This window comes from Populus nigra, chromosome 14 (genome assembly GCF_951802175.1).
Source record: "Populus nigra chromosome 14, ddPopNigr1.1, whole genome shotgun sequence".
Lineage (NCBI taxonomy): Eukaryota > Viridiplantae > Streptophyta > Magnoliopsida > Malpighiales > Salicaceae > Populus > Populus nigra.
The window spans coordinates 11181304-11199477 of NC_084865.1; the positions used below are offsets into that span (position 1 = coordinate 11181304).

The following is an 18174-nucleotide window of genomic DNA, read 5'->3' on the forward strand; positions in this document are numbered from 1 at the left end:
AATTGGGCACCGAAGCCATATTGGAGCTTAATTGCCATCACAATTTAACATCATTAGCGTGTTTAGCAGTATGGTTATGAGTATTTTTTTTAAATAATTTTTCGTGTTAAAATGCATGTCAATGATATTTTTTTTATTTTTTAAAAATTATTTTAAACATCAACACATCAAAACGATTTAAAACGTACAAACTATATTAAATTTTAACAAAAAAAACAAAATTTTTAAATTTTTTAAAAACACAGCCGCAGCCACATTCCCAACGCTGTCTAAAAAAAGCCAACATCAAATGTGCCTTCCCAACGGCTCTAGACACTTTTTTTTTCCTTGATAAAGAAAAGAAAGGAAGCAAAAGAGAGAGAGAGATAGCTAACTAGGTTAGCTCATTGCAGTCACATTCAGGGGGTTTGGTTCGGTTGAATGAAATGTTTTAAGGATAAACTCATTTTTACCATTAGATTGAGCTTTTTTGGGACCCGTGAGAGAGAGAGAGAGAGATGTCATCATGTGTCAAGGCATCTTCCAAAAAGATATAATCGTGAGCAACATCATACAGTAGAAAAAATTGTGCGCGTTGTAACTATATAAGGCAGAGATTATGCCCATAGAATGGCATATTTCACCAATGGCTACTCCAATTCTCAAGGTGGGATGTTCACTTGTTTTCACAATCTCCCTTCTTGCTTCTACTTTGGCACAATCTGATACATATATCATCCACATGGACCGGTCAGCCATGCCCAAAGCATTCAATGACCACCATAACTGGTATTTGGCCACTATTTCTTCTATATCAGATACTGCTACATCAACCTTCACCAGAACCTCTAAGCATATCTACACTTATTCTAGTTCTGTCCAAGGATTTAGTGCCAGTCTCACTGAATCTGAACTGGAAGCCCTCAAAAAATCCCCTGGCTACATTTCTTCGACTCGAGACCGTAAAATAAAAGTTCACACAACTCATACTTCAGAGTTTCTTGGTCTGAGTTCCAGTTCTGGTGCGTGGCCAACCGCAAATTATGGTGAAGATATGATCATTGGATTGGTGGACACTGGAATATGGCCAGAGAGTGAGAGCTTCAGCGACGAAGGAATGACAGAAGTTCCATCGAGATGGAAAGGGAAATGCGAGCCAGGTACCCAGTTCAATTCTTCCATGTGTAACAAGAAGCTCATCGGTGCTCGATATTACAACAAAGGCCTACTTGCAAATGATCCAAAGATAAAAATTTCAATGAACTCTACAAGAGATACAGATGGACATGGAACACATACTGCATCCACTGCTGCAGGAAACTATGTGAAAGGAGCATCTTATTTTGGTTATGCCAATGGTACTTCCAGTGGTATGGCGCCACGGGCTAGAATAGCTATGTACAAAGCAATTTGGAGATACGGGGTCTATGAATCGGATGTTCTTGCTGCAATAGACCAGGCAATTCAAGATGGCGTGGATATATTGTCTTTGTCTTTGACTGTAGCCATTGAAGATGATTTCTTTTTGGAAGATGATACAATCGCAATAGCTTCTTTTGCAGCAATGGAAAAGGGTGTATTTGTAGCAGCATCAGCTGGAAATGCGGGGCCTCTTTACTATACATTAGTCAATGGAGCACCATGGATGCTAACTATTGGTGCGGGTACTATAGACCGTGAATTTGAGGGAGTTTTAACTTTGGGTAATGGCAATCAAATTTCTTTCCCAACAGTGTATCCCGGGAATTATTCCCTAAGCCACAAGCCTCTTGTTTTCATGGATGGGTGTGAAAGTGTGAATGAATTGAAGAAAGTTAAGAACAAGATTATTGTGTGCAAGGACAACCTCACTTTCAGTGATCAAATCGACAACGCCGCATCTGCCAAAGTTTCAGGAGCTGTTTTCATCAGTAATCATACCTCCCCGTCAGAATTTTACACTCGAAGTTCATTTCCAGCAGTGTATATTGGTCTCCAAGATGGTCAGAGGGTAATAGACTACATAAAGGAGAGCAAAGATCCGAGAGGAACTGTGGTATTTCGAAAGACAATTACTGGCACCAAGCCAGCACCAAGAGTAGATGACTATAGTGGTAGAGGGCCATTTGCAAGCTGCCGCAATGTCCTGAAGCCAGACCTTCTGGCTCCTGGCACATTGGTTCTTGCATCATGGTCTCCAATAAGTTCAGTGGCTGAGGTTCGGTCACATTCCTTGTTTAGCAAATTCAATCTCTTATCTGGCACCTCCATGGCTACTCCTCATGTTGCTGGCGTAGCTGCGCTTATAAAGAAAGCACATCCAGACTGGAGTCCTGCAGCCATCAGGTCTGCCCTTATGACCACAGCAGATTCACTAGACAATACTCTGAGCCCCATTAAAGATGCTTCAAACAATGACTTGCCGGCCACCCCTATTGACATAGGATCTGGCCACATAAATCCCAACAAGTCACTCGATCCTGGGCTTATCTATGACGCGACAGCAGAGGACTACATAAAGCTTCTTTGTGCAATGAACTACACAAACAAACAAATCCAAATCATCACAAGATCATCCCATCACGACTGCAAAAACAGGTCCTTGGATCTTAATTATCCATCTTTTATTGCTTATTTTGACAGCTATGACTCGGGTTCGAAGGAAAAGGTTGTGCACAAATTCCAAAGGACTCTAACCAATGTTGGAGAGCGAACGTCAAGTTATACTGCAAAGCTGCTTGGCATGGACGGTATAAAGGTGAGTGTGGAGCCACAGAAGTTGGTATTCAAGAAGGAACATGAGAAGCTGAGCTATACTCTTACTCTAGAGGGCCCCAAATCACTGAAAGAGGACGTGGTCCATGGCTCTTTGAGCTGGGTGCATGATGGGGGTAAACATGTGGTTAGGAGTCCTATAGTAGCCACAAGCATTACCCCATGAATCTCCCCCTTTTAAGTGAATAAAACTGCCAGTGTTTCTTGCCTGGCTCCCATGATCACTTTAATATACAAGGTAGAATAATGGAACTTTTGAGTCCCTACATCTATCCCTCTTTTCCATTTTTTTTTTCTTTTTTTACTTGCTTTATTCCTCCTCTCTACTTTTGCTTTTTCTGTTTCTTGTGTTTAGCTTTTCCTTTCACCTTTTTTTTCCGGTTCATCGAGAAAATCTACAGGCAAAGCCAACGTGTCTGGAATGGATTTTACTTTCCATCCTCGTTGTAAATTATCATTGCTTTTTAACTCCGTGTCGGATAGAATAACCTGTGACACGCTAAGATTTCACCTCAACATTTGCAATCATCGACTCTAGCTAAAGGAGCATATAATAAATACAAAGGGGTTTATTATAATTCAACACTTTCATAAGTCAGGAATACACCCGGGGAGGGGGTTGTTGCACAAATAAAAAAGTTGTTTTTTATTAAAAAAATATTAAAATAATATATTTTTTTATTTTAAAATTTATTTTTGATATCAACATAAAAATTTTTATGATCTAAAAATATAAAAACAACTAAAATTTTAATCGGTCTCCGCCGCAATCCAAACGTAGACTTAATCTTCTTTTTATAAAACCATTATGGGATCACTAACTTTTGACATGTATAAAGTAAGCTGAGCCTAGAGTCTTTGTGCATCGTCTCATGGCCTCAACTCTTTTTGTTTTTTTTTTTGGATTGAATCAGAGACTGAAAGCAGGATTCAATCTCTCCTACAAAAGAATGGAATCGGAATAGAACTCCGGCAAAACCCCAGTTTTAAGAGATATCTAACACCAATTATTTCCTAACGGCAGATTTGAAATGAGCAGTAATCTATTTTCAACGGTAAGAGTATTGATTGCAGGATGCTATCTATCTATTAGGAGAAGAAATTTGATTAGAAGAATTTAATTCTTTCCGAGCGAACTAAAGACGAGCATAGCACGAGATTCTCAGAAGCAGAGAAATTGAGAAAGGACTGCATGCTTCTTTTCTTCTTCTTTTCTGCATGTTGATAATGAATATTTCAACCCATCAAGATATGGGTGAACCCATTAGCCATTGGGCCTTGGACTCAAAGGTTCATTATGCTGCAAATCTTGGACTAATAAGCCCGGTGTGATTTCAACTCTAGTCCTCTTTGGGTTTTTTATCTTCCGTCAGTGAATTTTTTTATTTTTAATTATTGTTTGATGTTGTATTGATTGCGATATGGGTTGATTGTTTACTTCGATTGATTTTTTATATGATTATCTTAATTTTAGAATAAAATATATCTCAGTATCAAGGTTGCTATTTGATTTTAAAAAAACAAATTCAATTTTATTATTTAAAAAAATTGAAAATGAAAGGATCAAGGTTGAAATAAATGAAAACTAGAAAAAAAAATTGATGTCTCCACCCTTTCAGTTAATTTTGCCTTCAAATATTTTCAAATTTCCTCTATGGTCTCTATAGTTTTGCAATGAAACAATTTAGTCCAAAACTAAAGAAAGGTTAGACAATCAAGCCGGGTATCTTTTGACCTAAAAATTTAAATTTTAACATAATGTAATCTAAAAACATCAAGAAAACACCTTTACAATCAAGAAAAAAAACTAATTCATTGACTCAAAATTGATTAAAAACAAAAATCAAACTAAGAAAAAATATATTTTTCAACCTCAATCTTATTTCTTACACAATATCAAAGTCCAAAACTATCTTAATGGCACAACTTTTGCCAAGAGACCCCCATTTAGAGAAGAAAAAAGCCCAAGCACTAGCTTGGGCTAACAACGTTTTTTTATATATATAAGTTAAACATGCTGGGTTCTTCAAGCAAATATACCTAACTTATTTGTTTTTAAAAAAAACATAAAAAAATTAATTTCTTAAAAATTAATGAATTCAAATATATTATTTATATTATTTTAATAAATAAATAAATAAATAAAATATTAGATATTATTTTTTTAATCCCATTTGGTTTTTACTTTGTTTTCAAACAAGAAAATAGAAATATTTTTGTAATATTAGCAAGAATATTTTTTTTACAATACATCATAATTTTTTTTAATTTAATTCAGTTGCTTTACTGCAATCTATTTTTCTGTTATTATGTAATTAAATAAAAAACTATTTCAAAAGATAAACTTATTAAATTCACTTGGGTCCATGACTCAAGTGTCGAGTTTGGCAAGTTGATCCGAATCAATCCAATATATCATTGTCTTGGTATTTAAAGAGATGTCATCTTGAAAAGAAAAAAAAATATTAAATCATACAATGTTATATTGGTTATCTAGATTATCTTTAGACTTGTTAAATCAATGTAGTCATATTAGATCAACTTTCATATAGTTTAATTTTAAAATTATTTAAAATTTTAGCTGGATATTGATTTAGATCAACAGGTTTTAAGATTGACCACTTAAATCAATTATAAGTTAATAATTAAAATTCTTTTACTACTAAAAACATGTAAGAGATGCATAATATTATTTTTTTAAAAAAAATTTGTTCCGACCTACTGCATGATATATAAACCAATATTCTAACACAGTTTATTCATGTAAGATTTGCTCAGTGCTCCATTGGCGGAAGGCAAATACATAGTTTTGTCCAATCTTGAAGCCCTTGTCTAGCAAAGAACCATACATCTGACCCACATTTTCTGCGACTTATTTTCATCTCTCGTGTAGGATGTGGAAGCTAGCAGAACCACATGCTGACTAAAACAGCAGTTTACACTTGATCAGTTTGCAGCTAGTAAAAGTAGATCTCGGTGTCGATCACACGAGAACCATATTGAGTCAAATAATAACTTGAATGGTCAGCTTTCTCCTCTTCAGCAAGGCCTGAGACCCGCAATCCTCGTATCTTTGTCCAGGGCTCATGTCAAGCCCGCCATAGAACCTGGGAATTTTGACAAGAAGAGGAGAATCAGGTCACTGGTCAGACCATAACGTACAATAATAATAAGAAAGAACCATATATCATGTGACAATGAGCTCAGAAAAGCGTAAAAGCAATCAATGCCCATCTGGGTCAACCCAATATTTTTTTGGCAGCCTGGCCCTGGCATGTGAGGACGGAGAAGAGTCATCTAGAAGAGCACTCATAGTTAGATCCCGCAGATCATGATATGGATTTTGTGCTTCTGGTGTAGCCTTGCTTCAAATAGGGATTTAGATTCGTTCCAAAATGCTTGTATTTTGTGGGCTAGATGGTTTGTCTCCAAGACTTCAATATAATGAACACAGACAACGAAAGAGAAACAGGCATTGGTGTCTAACCGAGACAGCATTTATTCGAATCAATTATATTGCAAAAGCATACTGGACTTGATCAGATTAGAGCCAAAAACAAAATACTTACCTGATAGCAACTTGGACCTCTATGTTAATACAAGAACTGCTGCAGCTGATGAGTTGTATTGTTAAAATCTTGATATAAAATTACAATTAATGATAGCTATTTTTAATATATAATTAATAAGTTTTATTAACTTAGTTGTTTAAAATTTTGATGGTGCTATACAAAATTTAAATAGTTAACATTAATATAATTAATATTTAATTGTTTTAGTAAGCTGACATCTATGATTAAATTAATTTATTACATTTAATTGTTTTAAATATATTTGGTAAGCAATATCTTGGTTATCTTCTAATGAAATTATAGAAATAGTAAAATAAATAGAAAAGTAAAATACTTTGGTGTTAATTTTTATAATTTTTTTCCTTGAAAACAAACATGAAACATCAAAGCTATGATATCTATTGACTTTTTTTTGGTAAGAAACAGGAAATTATAGATTCTTATTTTCTCACAAGACTTGATTTTAAATGACTTTTCACAAGGTTGTAAGACAATAGATTGTAAATTAGTTTTTAGAAAAAAATTGAGAACTGATGGATCTATTGAATTTAAGACTAGGGATTCAACCAAGAAGTATTTTTGACACAAATGCATTGGTTTCTAAAATCACTATAATTATACTTAATTAGTTGCTTTATCTTCTTTCTACAAATTAAATTTGAAATCAGTCTAATAGATGTTTAAACATTTTTTTAAATGGTGATATAGAAAAATAAATTTATATGAATCGACAAGAAGGTTTTTTTTTTTTTTTTTTGTGCATGGTTAAGATAAAAAAGTGTGTAAACTTGTAAAATCTTATTATGAATTAAAATAAGATCCAAAACAATTGCATGAAAAATTTGATCAAATCATGTTATTTGATGGTTTTTCAAATAAATATAGCTGATTAATGTATTTATATTAAACAAAATGAAAATGATTTTGTAATTTTTTATTTGTATATTGAAGACATTAACTATGATTTTTCGTAATATTTCAAGTAACAAAATGAAAATAATTTTGTGATTTTTTATTTGTATATTGAAGACATTATGATTTTTTGTAGTAATATTTCAAGTTATAGTTATAAATATCACTATATATTTCTTGTCTAAATTTTTTTATATAAAAGATCTTGGTCTAGTTAATGTTATATTTGAAATTAAATTATTGAAAAAAAGCAATAGTTTTTCTTTAACTCAATCACTTTACTTTGAAAAAAATATTAAAAAGGTTTAATTATTTTGATGTGTTTTGTAGTCTTTTCAATCTTTCTATTAAATTAAAAAAAATGGTGGTGATCCAGAATTTGTAAGCGACTTCCCCGAGCCACACACAAACCGTTCCTATTCATTAGCAATCCCACACGCCAATTTGTCAACTCGTAAGGCTATTTTAATGACGTGCAGACACTTTCTTAATCATCCAAGGTTTTCATCCCTTTTCTCATGAATAATACTATACAAAACTAGTTTAAAGAATCCATGAATCCCCATAAAATCCACTCAACTCCCCAATTGTTCCATATACAACCTGTAAGCAAAATGAGAATCCTTTTTGGTGATCAACGTAATTTTATGTCGAAGTTCTTTCAACAAGTCTCAACCTTGCCTAAGCATACACACAAGTAGCATTCCAATATAAATCCCTCTAACCTGCTGTCCATATGCCTACTATGTGTACCCAAGACACTTCATCAGATAATTGTTTTCATTAATGTAACAACCATGTTGTTTCCATCTTTACTGTATGTTTCGTCCATTAAAAACTTACAACATGATAACCTAACAAAGGCCAATAGCATTCTGCTTCCATCATTGTGAATCATCCATCATCATAATACACAGAATAGTCATCCATAATGTCTCTCCTCCAAGACAATAAACCAAATAATCTTTGTCAACGATTTTGGCTTCTCAACCGAATACATTGAATCGGCTGTCAAATATATCACTAGAATTATCCATCATTAAAGTGCAAACTCCCAACGTCTTCAATGTTATTGTATTGCCTCCCCCATCAAGGTAACACATTAAACCAAATCCATCTAGTCTGGTTCCTCAACCAAATCTCTACATGATTTAAATATTCATAAATTATTGGATCTTTATTTCATCTAGCCAATCATACTAGACTTGATATAGCATATGCAGTTGATAAATTAGATAAATATATATATAGTCCGAATGGTTTTATAATGGAATGCTTTAGAAAGAATTTTTAAATATCTAAAAAGAATTATTGATTATGCATTTTATTATATTGGTTTTCCTGTTATAATAAATGGATTTAGTTATGTTAATTGGATTTTTAGTTAAGAAGAAACAAAATCTAGTAATGGGTATGTGTTCACATTATATAATTATTATAATTACCCGTTCAACCCTGGAAGCATAATTGGTTGCATTAGATGTTGTTAGTTTAGAAGTTAAGTGGCTTCAAAAAAAAATTAATTGATATACCATTTCTTTTTAAACTAATATCATCTATACTAATACATTGTGATAGCCAAGATACTATAGCTAACACTAAGAGTAAAAAAATTAATGAAAAAAATAATACATATGATTATTAAATATAAATTCATTAGACATTTGATATCTCATGGTATTATTTCTTTGAATTTTTTCAGGTCTGAAAACAATAAAACAGATCCACTCAATATAGTTTTGGTGTCCTAAGGAGTTATTCAATCGTTGAGAAAAATAGAAATAAGGCCTTTAATCACCTAGAATGCAAACATGTCTTCAAATATATGATGATTCCATAAATAAAGTTAAATAGGTAAAAACAATATTGTTTGGTGACTAGAAAGAGCACAATTTTATTTATATATATATATAGACACACACACACACACACATGTTGGGATAGTAGTCCAGAACATAATTTAATTTAGACTGCCTAAAAACTTTTGCAATTAGATTTTATCAGTGATCTTATCATGAAATTTATTTTTAAGGGTTAAAGATCTCTCTATTGGTGTTACAGTACCTTGGCAGATATAATGGCCGAGGAAACGGATACGGATTTGAAAAAGAGAAATTTTTGTTTTAGAAACAACTAAATCATTTTGTTTTGCAGTATAAAAGAACATATGTAGATGTTTGAATATATATATACACATTATGATGATGGTGAAGAATTAATCCCTTAATAAATCCAAATGCAAAAAACAAAATTTAGATGTTTTTGTCACAAAACATCTTTGGATGATTGATCTAAGAGAGTGGTGGTGGTGAGGTTACTATTATACCTTTTTTTTAATAATTATTTAAAAGTCTTTTATGGCACAAACTTAAACTAATTTTTTAAAACACTTATGAGACAAAATATGTTAGCATGATTGAAAAAAACACAATAGCAATAAAACTGTAAAATCAATTATATGTTATGTGTGTAATAATTTTAAACTTGGTCTAGAGAACCAATTCAAAATATCATAGTTATTATGGTTCTTTAAGTTGAGATTTATTAACAGTAAGTATACATTCAAACTCACAAGGTAAATCTCACTTCTTTACACGATATTAATTACTTATTTTTTTATTCATTATATGAATGAATAATTTTAAATCATGTGAAGAAATATTAAAATATTGATTTAAATTTATAATTAATGATAGTCATTTTTAATAATTAATAAATTTTAGATTTGACTGTTTAAAATTTTGATGGTGCTATACAAAGTTTAAATGGTTAACATTAATATTAATTGTTTTAAATATATTTGGTAACCGATATCTTTTGTAAATATTAATTGTTTTAAATATATTTGGTAACCGATATCTTTTGTAAATATTAATTGTTTTAAATATATTTGGTAACCGATATCTTTTGTAAAGTGTGTGTGTGACATGCGTCTACATAATTCTCACCATCATTAAAAAAAAAAAAAAACCATTTTTCCATTTTACTTAATTTCTCTTTTATTTCTATTCAAAGACCTTATTTTCTTTCTATTTAATTTCCTAACATGTATGACCATAAGCTGCATGATTTCAGCATGGAAATTACCAGCAGCAGCACTCCTCGTGTCATAGTGAAAAATTGAATCTGCAATAAAACAAAAACATCAAGTAGACAATTCCAGCTATTTTTACTGTCGACTCCACCTTCCCCTATTAATAACCTTCATAAACAAGGCTTTGATAACATAAAACAAATCACAACACAACGTGCGCCACCATAAGGTACGTTCTTGAGATCCTGCACCACACCAAAAAAAATTCGAACAAACCAATTGTTATCATCTTCACTTCTTCACGCATCTTCTGCAAAATCAGTACTACTCCGCCTCTGTTAGCATAACTTGCTCAATCAACAATAAAAACAACAATGTCAGCTCAACTGTCAAAGACAGACTCAGAGGTGAGCAGCCTAACTCCATCATCACCCGCAAGATCGTCTCCTCCCCGCCGCCCTGTATACTATGTGCAGAGTCCATCAAGAGACTCCCATGATGGAGAAAAAACCACGAACTCATTCCACTCTACTCCTGTACTTAGCCCAATGGGTTCACCCCCTCACTCTCATTCCAACTCTTCCTTAGGCCCTCATTCGCGCGAGTCCTCCTCTACGCGCTACTCTGCCTCCCTTAAGCCTCACAAACAACATAAAGCCGATGGATCGGGTCCCAAAGGCCGAAAACCCTGGAAGGAATTTGATGCCATTGAAGAAGAAGGACTTCTCGATGGTGATATTGGCTCACATGGCATGCCTCGTCGCTGTTATTTTCTTGCCTTCATCGTGGGGTTCTGGATTCTTTTTTCTTTGTTTTCCTTGATTCTTTGGGGCGCAAGTCGGCCTCAAAAACCCACCATCACCATGAAGGTACAAACTGAATAGCATTGTCCTTTGTTTTACTACCATTATTAATCATTACATCATATTTGATCAAGCAAAGGAATGATAAATGGGGCCTTGATTTTCCGCTTGTAGAACATAATTTTCGATCAATTTATTGTACACGCTGGAATGGACTTCTCTGGAGTTGCAACAGAAATGGTGTCAATGAACTGCACAGTGAAGCTCACATTTCGCAACACCGCTACATTTTTCGGTGTCCATGTTACATCAACACCTCTGGACCTATCCTACTCTGAACTCACCGTGGCTACTGGCACTGTAGGCACTAAGCCCTCTCTCCCTCTATATGTATATGTATGTATATATATGTGCTGTAATTGTTTCCATTAATATTTGACTTGCAAATTGGGTTTTGCAGATATCCAAGTTCTATCAATCAAGAAAGAGTCACAGAACATTAACAGTTACGGTGAAAGGCAGTAAAATTCCATTGTATGGAGGGGGAGCTAGCTTGAGCAGTTTGAATGGTGCACCAACTCAACCAGTGCCATTGATACTGAACTTCATGGTTAGATCAAGAGCTTATGTGTTAGGCAAGCTGGTCAAACCCAAATTCTACAAAAGGATCGAGTGCTCTGTGGTCATGGATCCTAAGAAAATGAATGTGCCAATTTCTCTCAAGAATAAATGCACTTATCAATAAATAGACATAAATGTAGAAGGGATATAAGTACACTGTTTCATTTTTCATTTTCGTTACAGCTCTCCATGTAGCGTTTTCGTTTACATCACAGAAAAGTGGGCATGTACGCTACAAATTTATGAGTCTTTGGCTTCATTACTGTTCTGCTACTATTTTTCTTTGACAATTTGAGCTTCTTTTTTTTTTTTTTAATAAAAAAGCAAATACTGACAACTGTCTTGGTACCCAGTAGTTGATGATTCTGGACCCATTAGAACAAGGAATTAAAAGAATCCGCAGGATTCGTCGGTGGATTTTATGATATTATTATTATTATTTTAATAACCCAGAATAGTTAAGTATTTTTTGTTTTTTTAAATATTTTTTATTTGAAAATATATTTAAATAATAATATTTTATTTTTTAAATTTTATTTTTAATATTAACACATTAAAATAATCTAATATATATACATATAAAATTGAAATAAGCCGGCTCTAACCATGATACTAGATTGATCCTTATATTCAATGTTCCCTCGTTTTCTTTTAATAAATCAGGGAATTTTATTTTTTCTTAAGAGAAAAAATAAAAATTTCCTGAAATAACTGACCCAGAAAAAAAAACCTATGCAACCGACGCAAGAATCTGACAAGTTCATGAAACAAATCGAGGAAGTGGGCAACAAAATCGCTAGGTTAAGATGTTGTCTTAAATCCGGACTGCATTTTTGTTTTGTTTTCTTGAGCAACTTGACCTGGCCTGACTGGGGCCTCAGGCCTTTCGGAATGCCCCCTCCAACTTTAGAGATTGATTAAAAAAACATTACATGTTTGAAAATAGTTTTGGCAGTACAAAAATAATCCACGGAAAATAAAACTATACATTACAAAAAAATATTCTTGAGAAATATCAAGATTCTCGAAATACATGGACAAGAAGAAAAAATTCCCATAGGAAGAAAATTATTCCCGACTGTTCAAATAATAAAGCAAAAAAATTAATTTATTTTTCATGAAAATATAAATTTACATGACGTGGATACAATTTTATCCATGAGTTAAATTTTTTTAAAATATTTTATATAAATTAAATTAAATTAATTATTTTTAATTTTCTATAATTTTTAAAAATCGGAAAATGAAATGGCAGTCTATTTTGAAAAAAACAAAAAACCTAAAAATATATAAATTATATATTGTTATGCTTCGGGCCATAGATTGCTAGGCCCAAGCCTGGTTAAATTGCTTCGAACTTCTGTCAGCCATATGATATCCGGGCCATTTTTAGTTTAGGCCTAAAAGACAAGAAGAAATCCATTCCTGAAAAGATTTTCAGTGTTTGTTTTTTCCGATATTACCATAATTTTAAAGAAAATTAAATTATTTTTTTAATTTAAATTATTTTTTAATTTTTTTAATTGTTTTGATAGCCTAATAATAAAAATAAAAAATATAATTTTAATGTATTTTCAAACGAAAAATAAATCTTTTTTCATTTAAAACCTAATTGAAATGAAATGTATACTCATTTCTTCGATGTTATTCAAGATCCAAACAAGCAGCTACAATATTCCAGTTGTACTTCCCAAAAACTAAGTAGAAATGGCATAGCAATTACTGTATGTTCATGCATCCTTCTCAACGCTGTTCACATCAATGGCGATGGGTAGATTCTCCCTCGTGTAAAATTTGGAATATATTTGGGACCAAACTCGTGATAGACCAACGACAAGAAGAGAATTGTTGCATCAAATCTTAAATGTGAAATTTGCCTAAAAAGCTTGGATTAGGGACAGCCTGCATTATAAACGTGCATGCCATTTAAGATTACTTTAACACTCTTTTCTTAATCATCACTCCTTAACCACGTGATTAATAATTAAATGGTGATTTTAAGGATAGTATTATATATCCCATGATGGTGTTGATTCTGACGGTGCCCTAAATAAATAATTATTTATATAAAGCAAATGCTCTCAAGTTTCGAATTTCAAGGGAGAGATATGATCTATCATTTAGCTAGACGATCCCCATCATATCGTCTTTCTTACTCATCTGTTAGGATGAGCCTAACGTGGTAGCAGTTAATATCAGTTGGCCATTCTTTTCTTTCTTCTGAAATGGTTAAGAACTTAAAATTCTTGAACTACAATGGTGGTTGTTGTGACAAAACTCTTCAACAAAAGCTGTCGGTCATGGACTGACTGTTGTGATTTAGGTGGTGTTTGTTTCTCAAATAATCATACATGTGTTAAAAATTATAAAATAAAATTATTTAAAATTTTTAAAAATTCTTTTAGATATATCTAAAGTTGTTTAAAAATTTAATTCTTTTAATTTTAAATAATTCTTTAAAGGTTGGGTTGTCACATACCACAAGCCGTTTAATTCTTCAATTTTCAATAATAATAATTCACACAAATCATCTATGAAAAATTTCTTAAATTTCTTTTCTATTATTATGTTTAAAATGATGGCTCTAGTATTATATTTACATATATTTTTTATCTACTAACAACCACTCCTCATATTTAAAATAAAAATCACAGCTTGGAAAATCTAAAAAACTTATAAATATCAGTCGGCCATTCTTTTCTTTCTTCTGAAATGTTTAAATGGGTTAAGAACTTGAAATTCTTGAACTCCAATGGTGGTTGTTGTGACAGAAGTCTTCAACAAACACTGTCAAATGCAGGATGCTCCCGTGATTCTTGAGATCTGATAAGTGGGGCCTTTCCCAATTACGAGGGGGGGAAGATCGTATCAGTAATGTGCAGTGATTTATACCACCGCCTGTAAAAACAATTAAGAAATTGAAATTAGAGAATTCTTCTGGTCTGAATGGCATCTCATCTCGTTCTCCAATTCTGATCAGCAACACAGACATGTTGGTTCCTGGCTTACTATTCCACGCAGGCTTCCCAGTCACCATCTCAACAATAGCACAGCCAAGAGCCCAAGAATCAACCCCCGACTCGTATTCATTGTTGTCGACTGATTCAGGTGCCATATAAAGAGGAGTCCCTCTAATTTCAGCTCTCCCTGTTTCTCCCCTGCTTTCTTCGCCAGCCCAAAATCTGCAATCTTCACTTCACCATTCTCGAACGACAACATATTATCAAGCTTCATGTCACAGTGAACAAAACCCTTATCGTGCATATGACGCAGACCCTTCCGAATCGACCTTGCATAATCTTGAGTTTATGTGATAAACGGTCTCCTTAAGCATCTCATGGAACAATTTAACTCAATACGTTATATAATTTATATTATTTTCTAACATATCTTTTAAAATAAAAGATTTTTAAGTTTAAAATTTATACAAGTTTACACTATTTTGTATTTAATTTTTATAAAATAAATTAAGATTATAAGGTTCAAACTCGTGAACGTTTGGTGATCAATACTTTAATATCATGTTAAAAAAATAATTTAATCTAATAGTTTAAATAGTTAAGTGAGTTCATAAAATAAAATAAGATTTACAATATTTTAAAAAATTAGTATTTAATTTTTATAAAATAAATAAAGATTGTAAGGGAAAAAATCAAAATAAAATATATTTTTAACTTCACTAGGATCTTAAATTGATTTTAATTGTTCGTTTAATTGATTATTTGCTCTTTAATATTAACTATGCTATATTTTTTTATAATAAGTTTCAACATCTTCTCTTATGTTTAATCTTTTAAGCTTTTTTATAGGTGGACTTGATTCTTATACATCATTTTAAGATTAATTTTGTATATATACCTGATATTTTATTGTATTTTCTTATTGTGTATTAAAATATACAGGTATAATACTTGATTTTATTAATAAAATCAAATCCATCATGTGCTGCACTGTTTTGTGCCACAAATTCTAGAAACAGATTTAAAAAATGGATATATAACAGTGACAAATGGAAAAGATCAACTTTCATGGAAAAGAAATGTAATTGACCTGTATCTCAAATACAAAAATGATGCTCTGTACTAAGCCACCAATCATGACTGTTTCATAAGCTAAAAATCAGTCTGCTAAAAACAAATCTCTGCTCAATGTTCTACTCATGTACATTTTTTTTTTTTTTTTGGGGGGGGGGGGGGTATATACATAAAAAATCAATGGAATCTCCATGGCTGGATATAACTTAAAAAGGTAGAGAGAATATATCTCCCCAGTTGATTGAATCTTTGGTCTCTGTTCCAGCTCTGCCTCATCTAATCGTGAACCAGCACCCAGAATCACACCAATTGCAACTCCGATCACCTGTTAGCTGCCGGATTCTATCCGAAGGTGAAGCCAAACAAGATGAATGTAATGAAGGAAATATTGATTCCAGTTTCCCATCAGACCAAGCCTCTGATATTGGCGATAATGATTGAATAGAAACCCACTCTGAGAAATCAAAATGGCATCTTGGTGATGTTGGTAATTCCTCGCTTTCTTCTTTGAATGGAACAGTTTCTTTAACTTGGTCAGCAACGAAAGGATGTTCCAAAAGCATGTCAGCCGTCCATCTTTGTGTAGGATCTTTAACAAAACACTTTGACAAAAAATCTTTGCCTTCTTGGGACAGTTCTTCAGGAATGATTGGCAATTCATCTCCTTCTCCAATTCTGATCAGCAACACAAACATATTGGCTCCTGGCTTACTATTCCACGCAGGCTTCCCGGTCACCATCTCAACAATAGAACAGCCAAGAGCCCAAATATCAACCCCCGACTCGTATTCATTGTTGTTGACTGATTCAGGTGCCATATAAAGAGGAGTCCCTCTAATTTCAACTCTTTCCTGTTTCTCCCCTGCTTTCTTTGCCAGCCCAAAATCTGCAATCTTCACTTCACCATTCTCGAACAACAACATGTTATCAAGCTTCATGTCACAGTGAACAAACCCTTTTGAGTGAATATGGCGCAGACCTTTCAGTATCGATCTTGTGTAGTCTTTGACATCACTTTCTTGCAAGCAACCACCAGATTTCTTGAGCTGGTAAGCCAAGCTGCCTCCTTTAGCATACTCCAACAGCAAATTGTATAAACGTTCGTTGTCTTCTTCTACAGTTTGACAGTCGCCGAAACATTGGATGATTTCTGGACAGAAGCCAATTTCATTAAAAATCTCCCTCTCGTTCTTGAGAAAGGTGGTGTCTGATTGGTTGCAGGACTTCACTGCCATCACTGCAGGATATGAAGAAGATGACTTTTTGGTGGTTGCAAGATGGACCGTGGATGAGCTGCCATAGCCAAGGCAGCCTCCTCTTACCCACTCCATGCTCGTTTAGCGTTTGCAGAAGAGAAAAAAATTGAAAACCATGTAGTGTGAGAAAAGGAAAAGGAGAAACGGTGGGTTATATAGGGAGTTTTCTCAAGTGGAAACGGTCTGCTAGGTCATAATTTTTGGACCCAATATAATAATTTTCTTTTTGAACACGATCCAATATAATAATATTCACAAATTGGGTTCATTTCGATAGCAACAGGATGTGCTAGGGGCTCGCAACTATGTCTATGTGTCAATTACATGCCATATGTAATATCTCAATTTTTAACTTATATAATTCATAGGTTAATTTCGTATTAATCTTAGCATTAAAAATTCAACACCTATTTTTTACATGAATATACATGAATTAATAAAAATATGGGTTCACATATCCCAATTTGTTTTTTTCACTACCATAAAATTTATCAAATTCAAATAGATATATTCGATAGAACAAATACTATTAGTAAATTACAATGATTTTTACCCATAAAAAATAATGTAAATTTATTGTTTATTATATTAAAAATAATGCTAGTCAAACAATACGATATTAATTGTATTAGTGTAATAAATGTTTTTCATAAGAACTAATAAAGAGACTGGAATGGATCCTTCTGTTAGATTTTTTCTATAAAAATAAAATTCATTAATTGTTTTTTGGGAGTTTTTCTTTTTAGTTCTTATGGAAACATCTTTTTTTATTTCTCAAATATATTTTTTAAATACGGGGAGAGAATATATATATATATATATATATATATATATATATATATATTGCAACAATCCTATTTATTAAGAAAAGAAACCTCTACGTTTATTATTAGCAGATCATTTCGTAACATGTGGTGGAAGTAAGAATATTGTTTCCTGGCGTTCAATTAAAGATTATATATATGGCATGTTACCAAAATGTTACACTGGCCAAATATTAATTGTCCCATATGCTTGGGAAAGATTTTAATTTTACAAACTGTTATGACATGGCATCTTATTATTTTTAAAATATATTTTAGATAATATTTTATTATTATCTCAAGACAAAAAAAATTAATTAGTTGGAGAGACAAAGATGACAATATAAAATAAATTTATTTACAAGAGTGAATTTTTATACTTTTAAAATATATGTGAAGTATCTCG

At 32.5% G+C, this 18174-nt stretch overlaps 3 protein-coding genes across 3 annotated transcripts; 2 read left to right on the forward strand and 1 right to left on the reverse strand.

The window, feature by feature from the left end:
* Window positions 1-513: 513 nt before the first annotated feature.
* On the forward strand, window positions 514-3018 carry LOC133673422 (subtilisin-like protease SBT1.9). Its single transcript, XM_062094212.1, has one exon. It carries the CDS (start codon window positions 599-601, stop codon window positions 2897-2899), a length of 2301 nt encoding a protein of 766 aa, XP_061950196.1. The 5' UTR covers window positions 514-598; the 3' UTR covers window positions 2900-3018.
* A 7416-nt stretch (window positions 3019-10434) lies between these two features.
* Window positions 10435-11965, forward strand: LOC133673486 (uncharacterized). Its single transcript, XM_062094333.1, has 3 exons — window positions 10435-11120; window positions 11229-11414; window positions 11515-11965. The coding sequence occupies exons 1-3, from the start codon at window positions 10626-10628 to the stop codon at window positions 11797-11799; spliced, it is 966 nt and encodes a 321-aa protein (XP_061950317.1). The 5' UTR covers window positions 10435-10625; the 3' UTR covers window positions 11800-11965.
* A 3734-nt stretch (window positions 11966-15699) lies between these two features.
* LOC133672472 (mitogen-activated protein kinase kinase kinase 20) lies at window positions 15700-17101 on the reverse strand. The gene has a single exon (XM_062092902.1). It carries the CDS (start codon window positions 17038-17040, stop codon window positions 15982-15984), a length of 1059 nt encoding a protein of 352 aa, XP_061948886.1. The 5' UTR covers window positions 17041-17101; the 3' UTR covers window positions 15700-15981.
* Between the last annotated feature and the right edge of the window lie 1073 nt (window positions 17102-18174).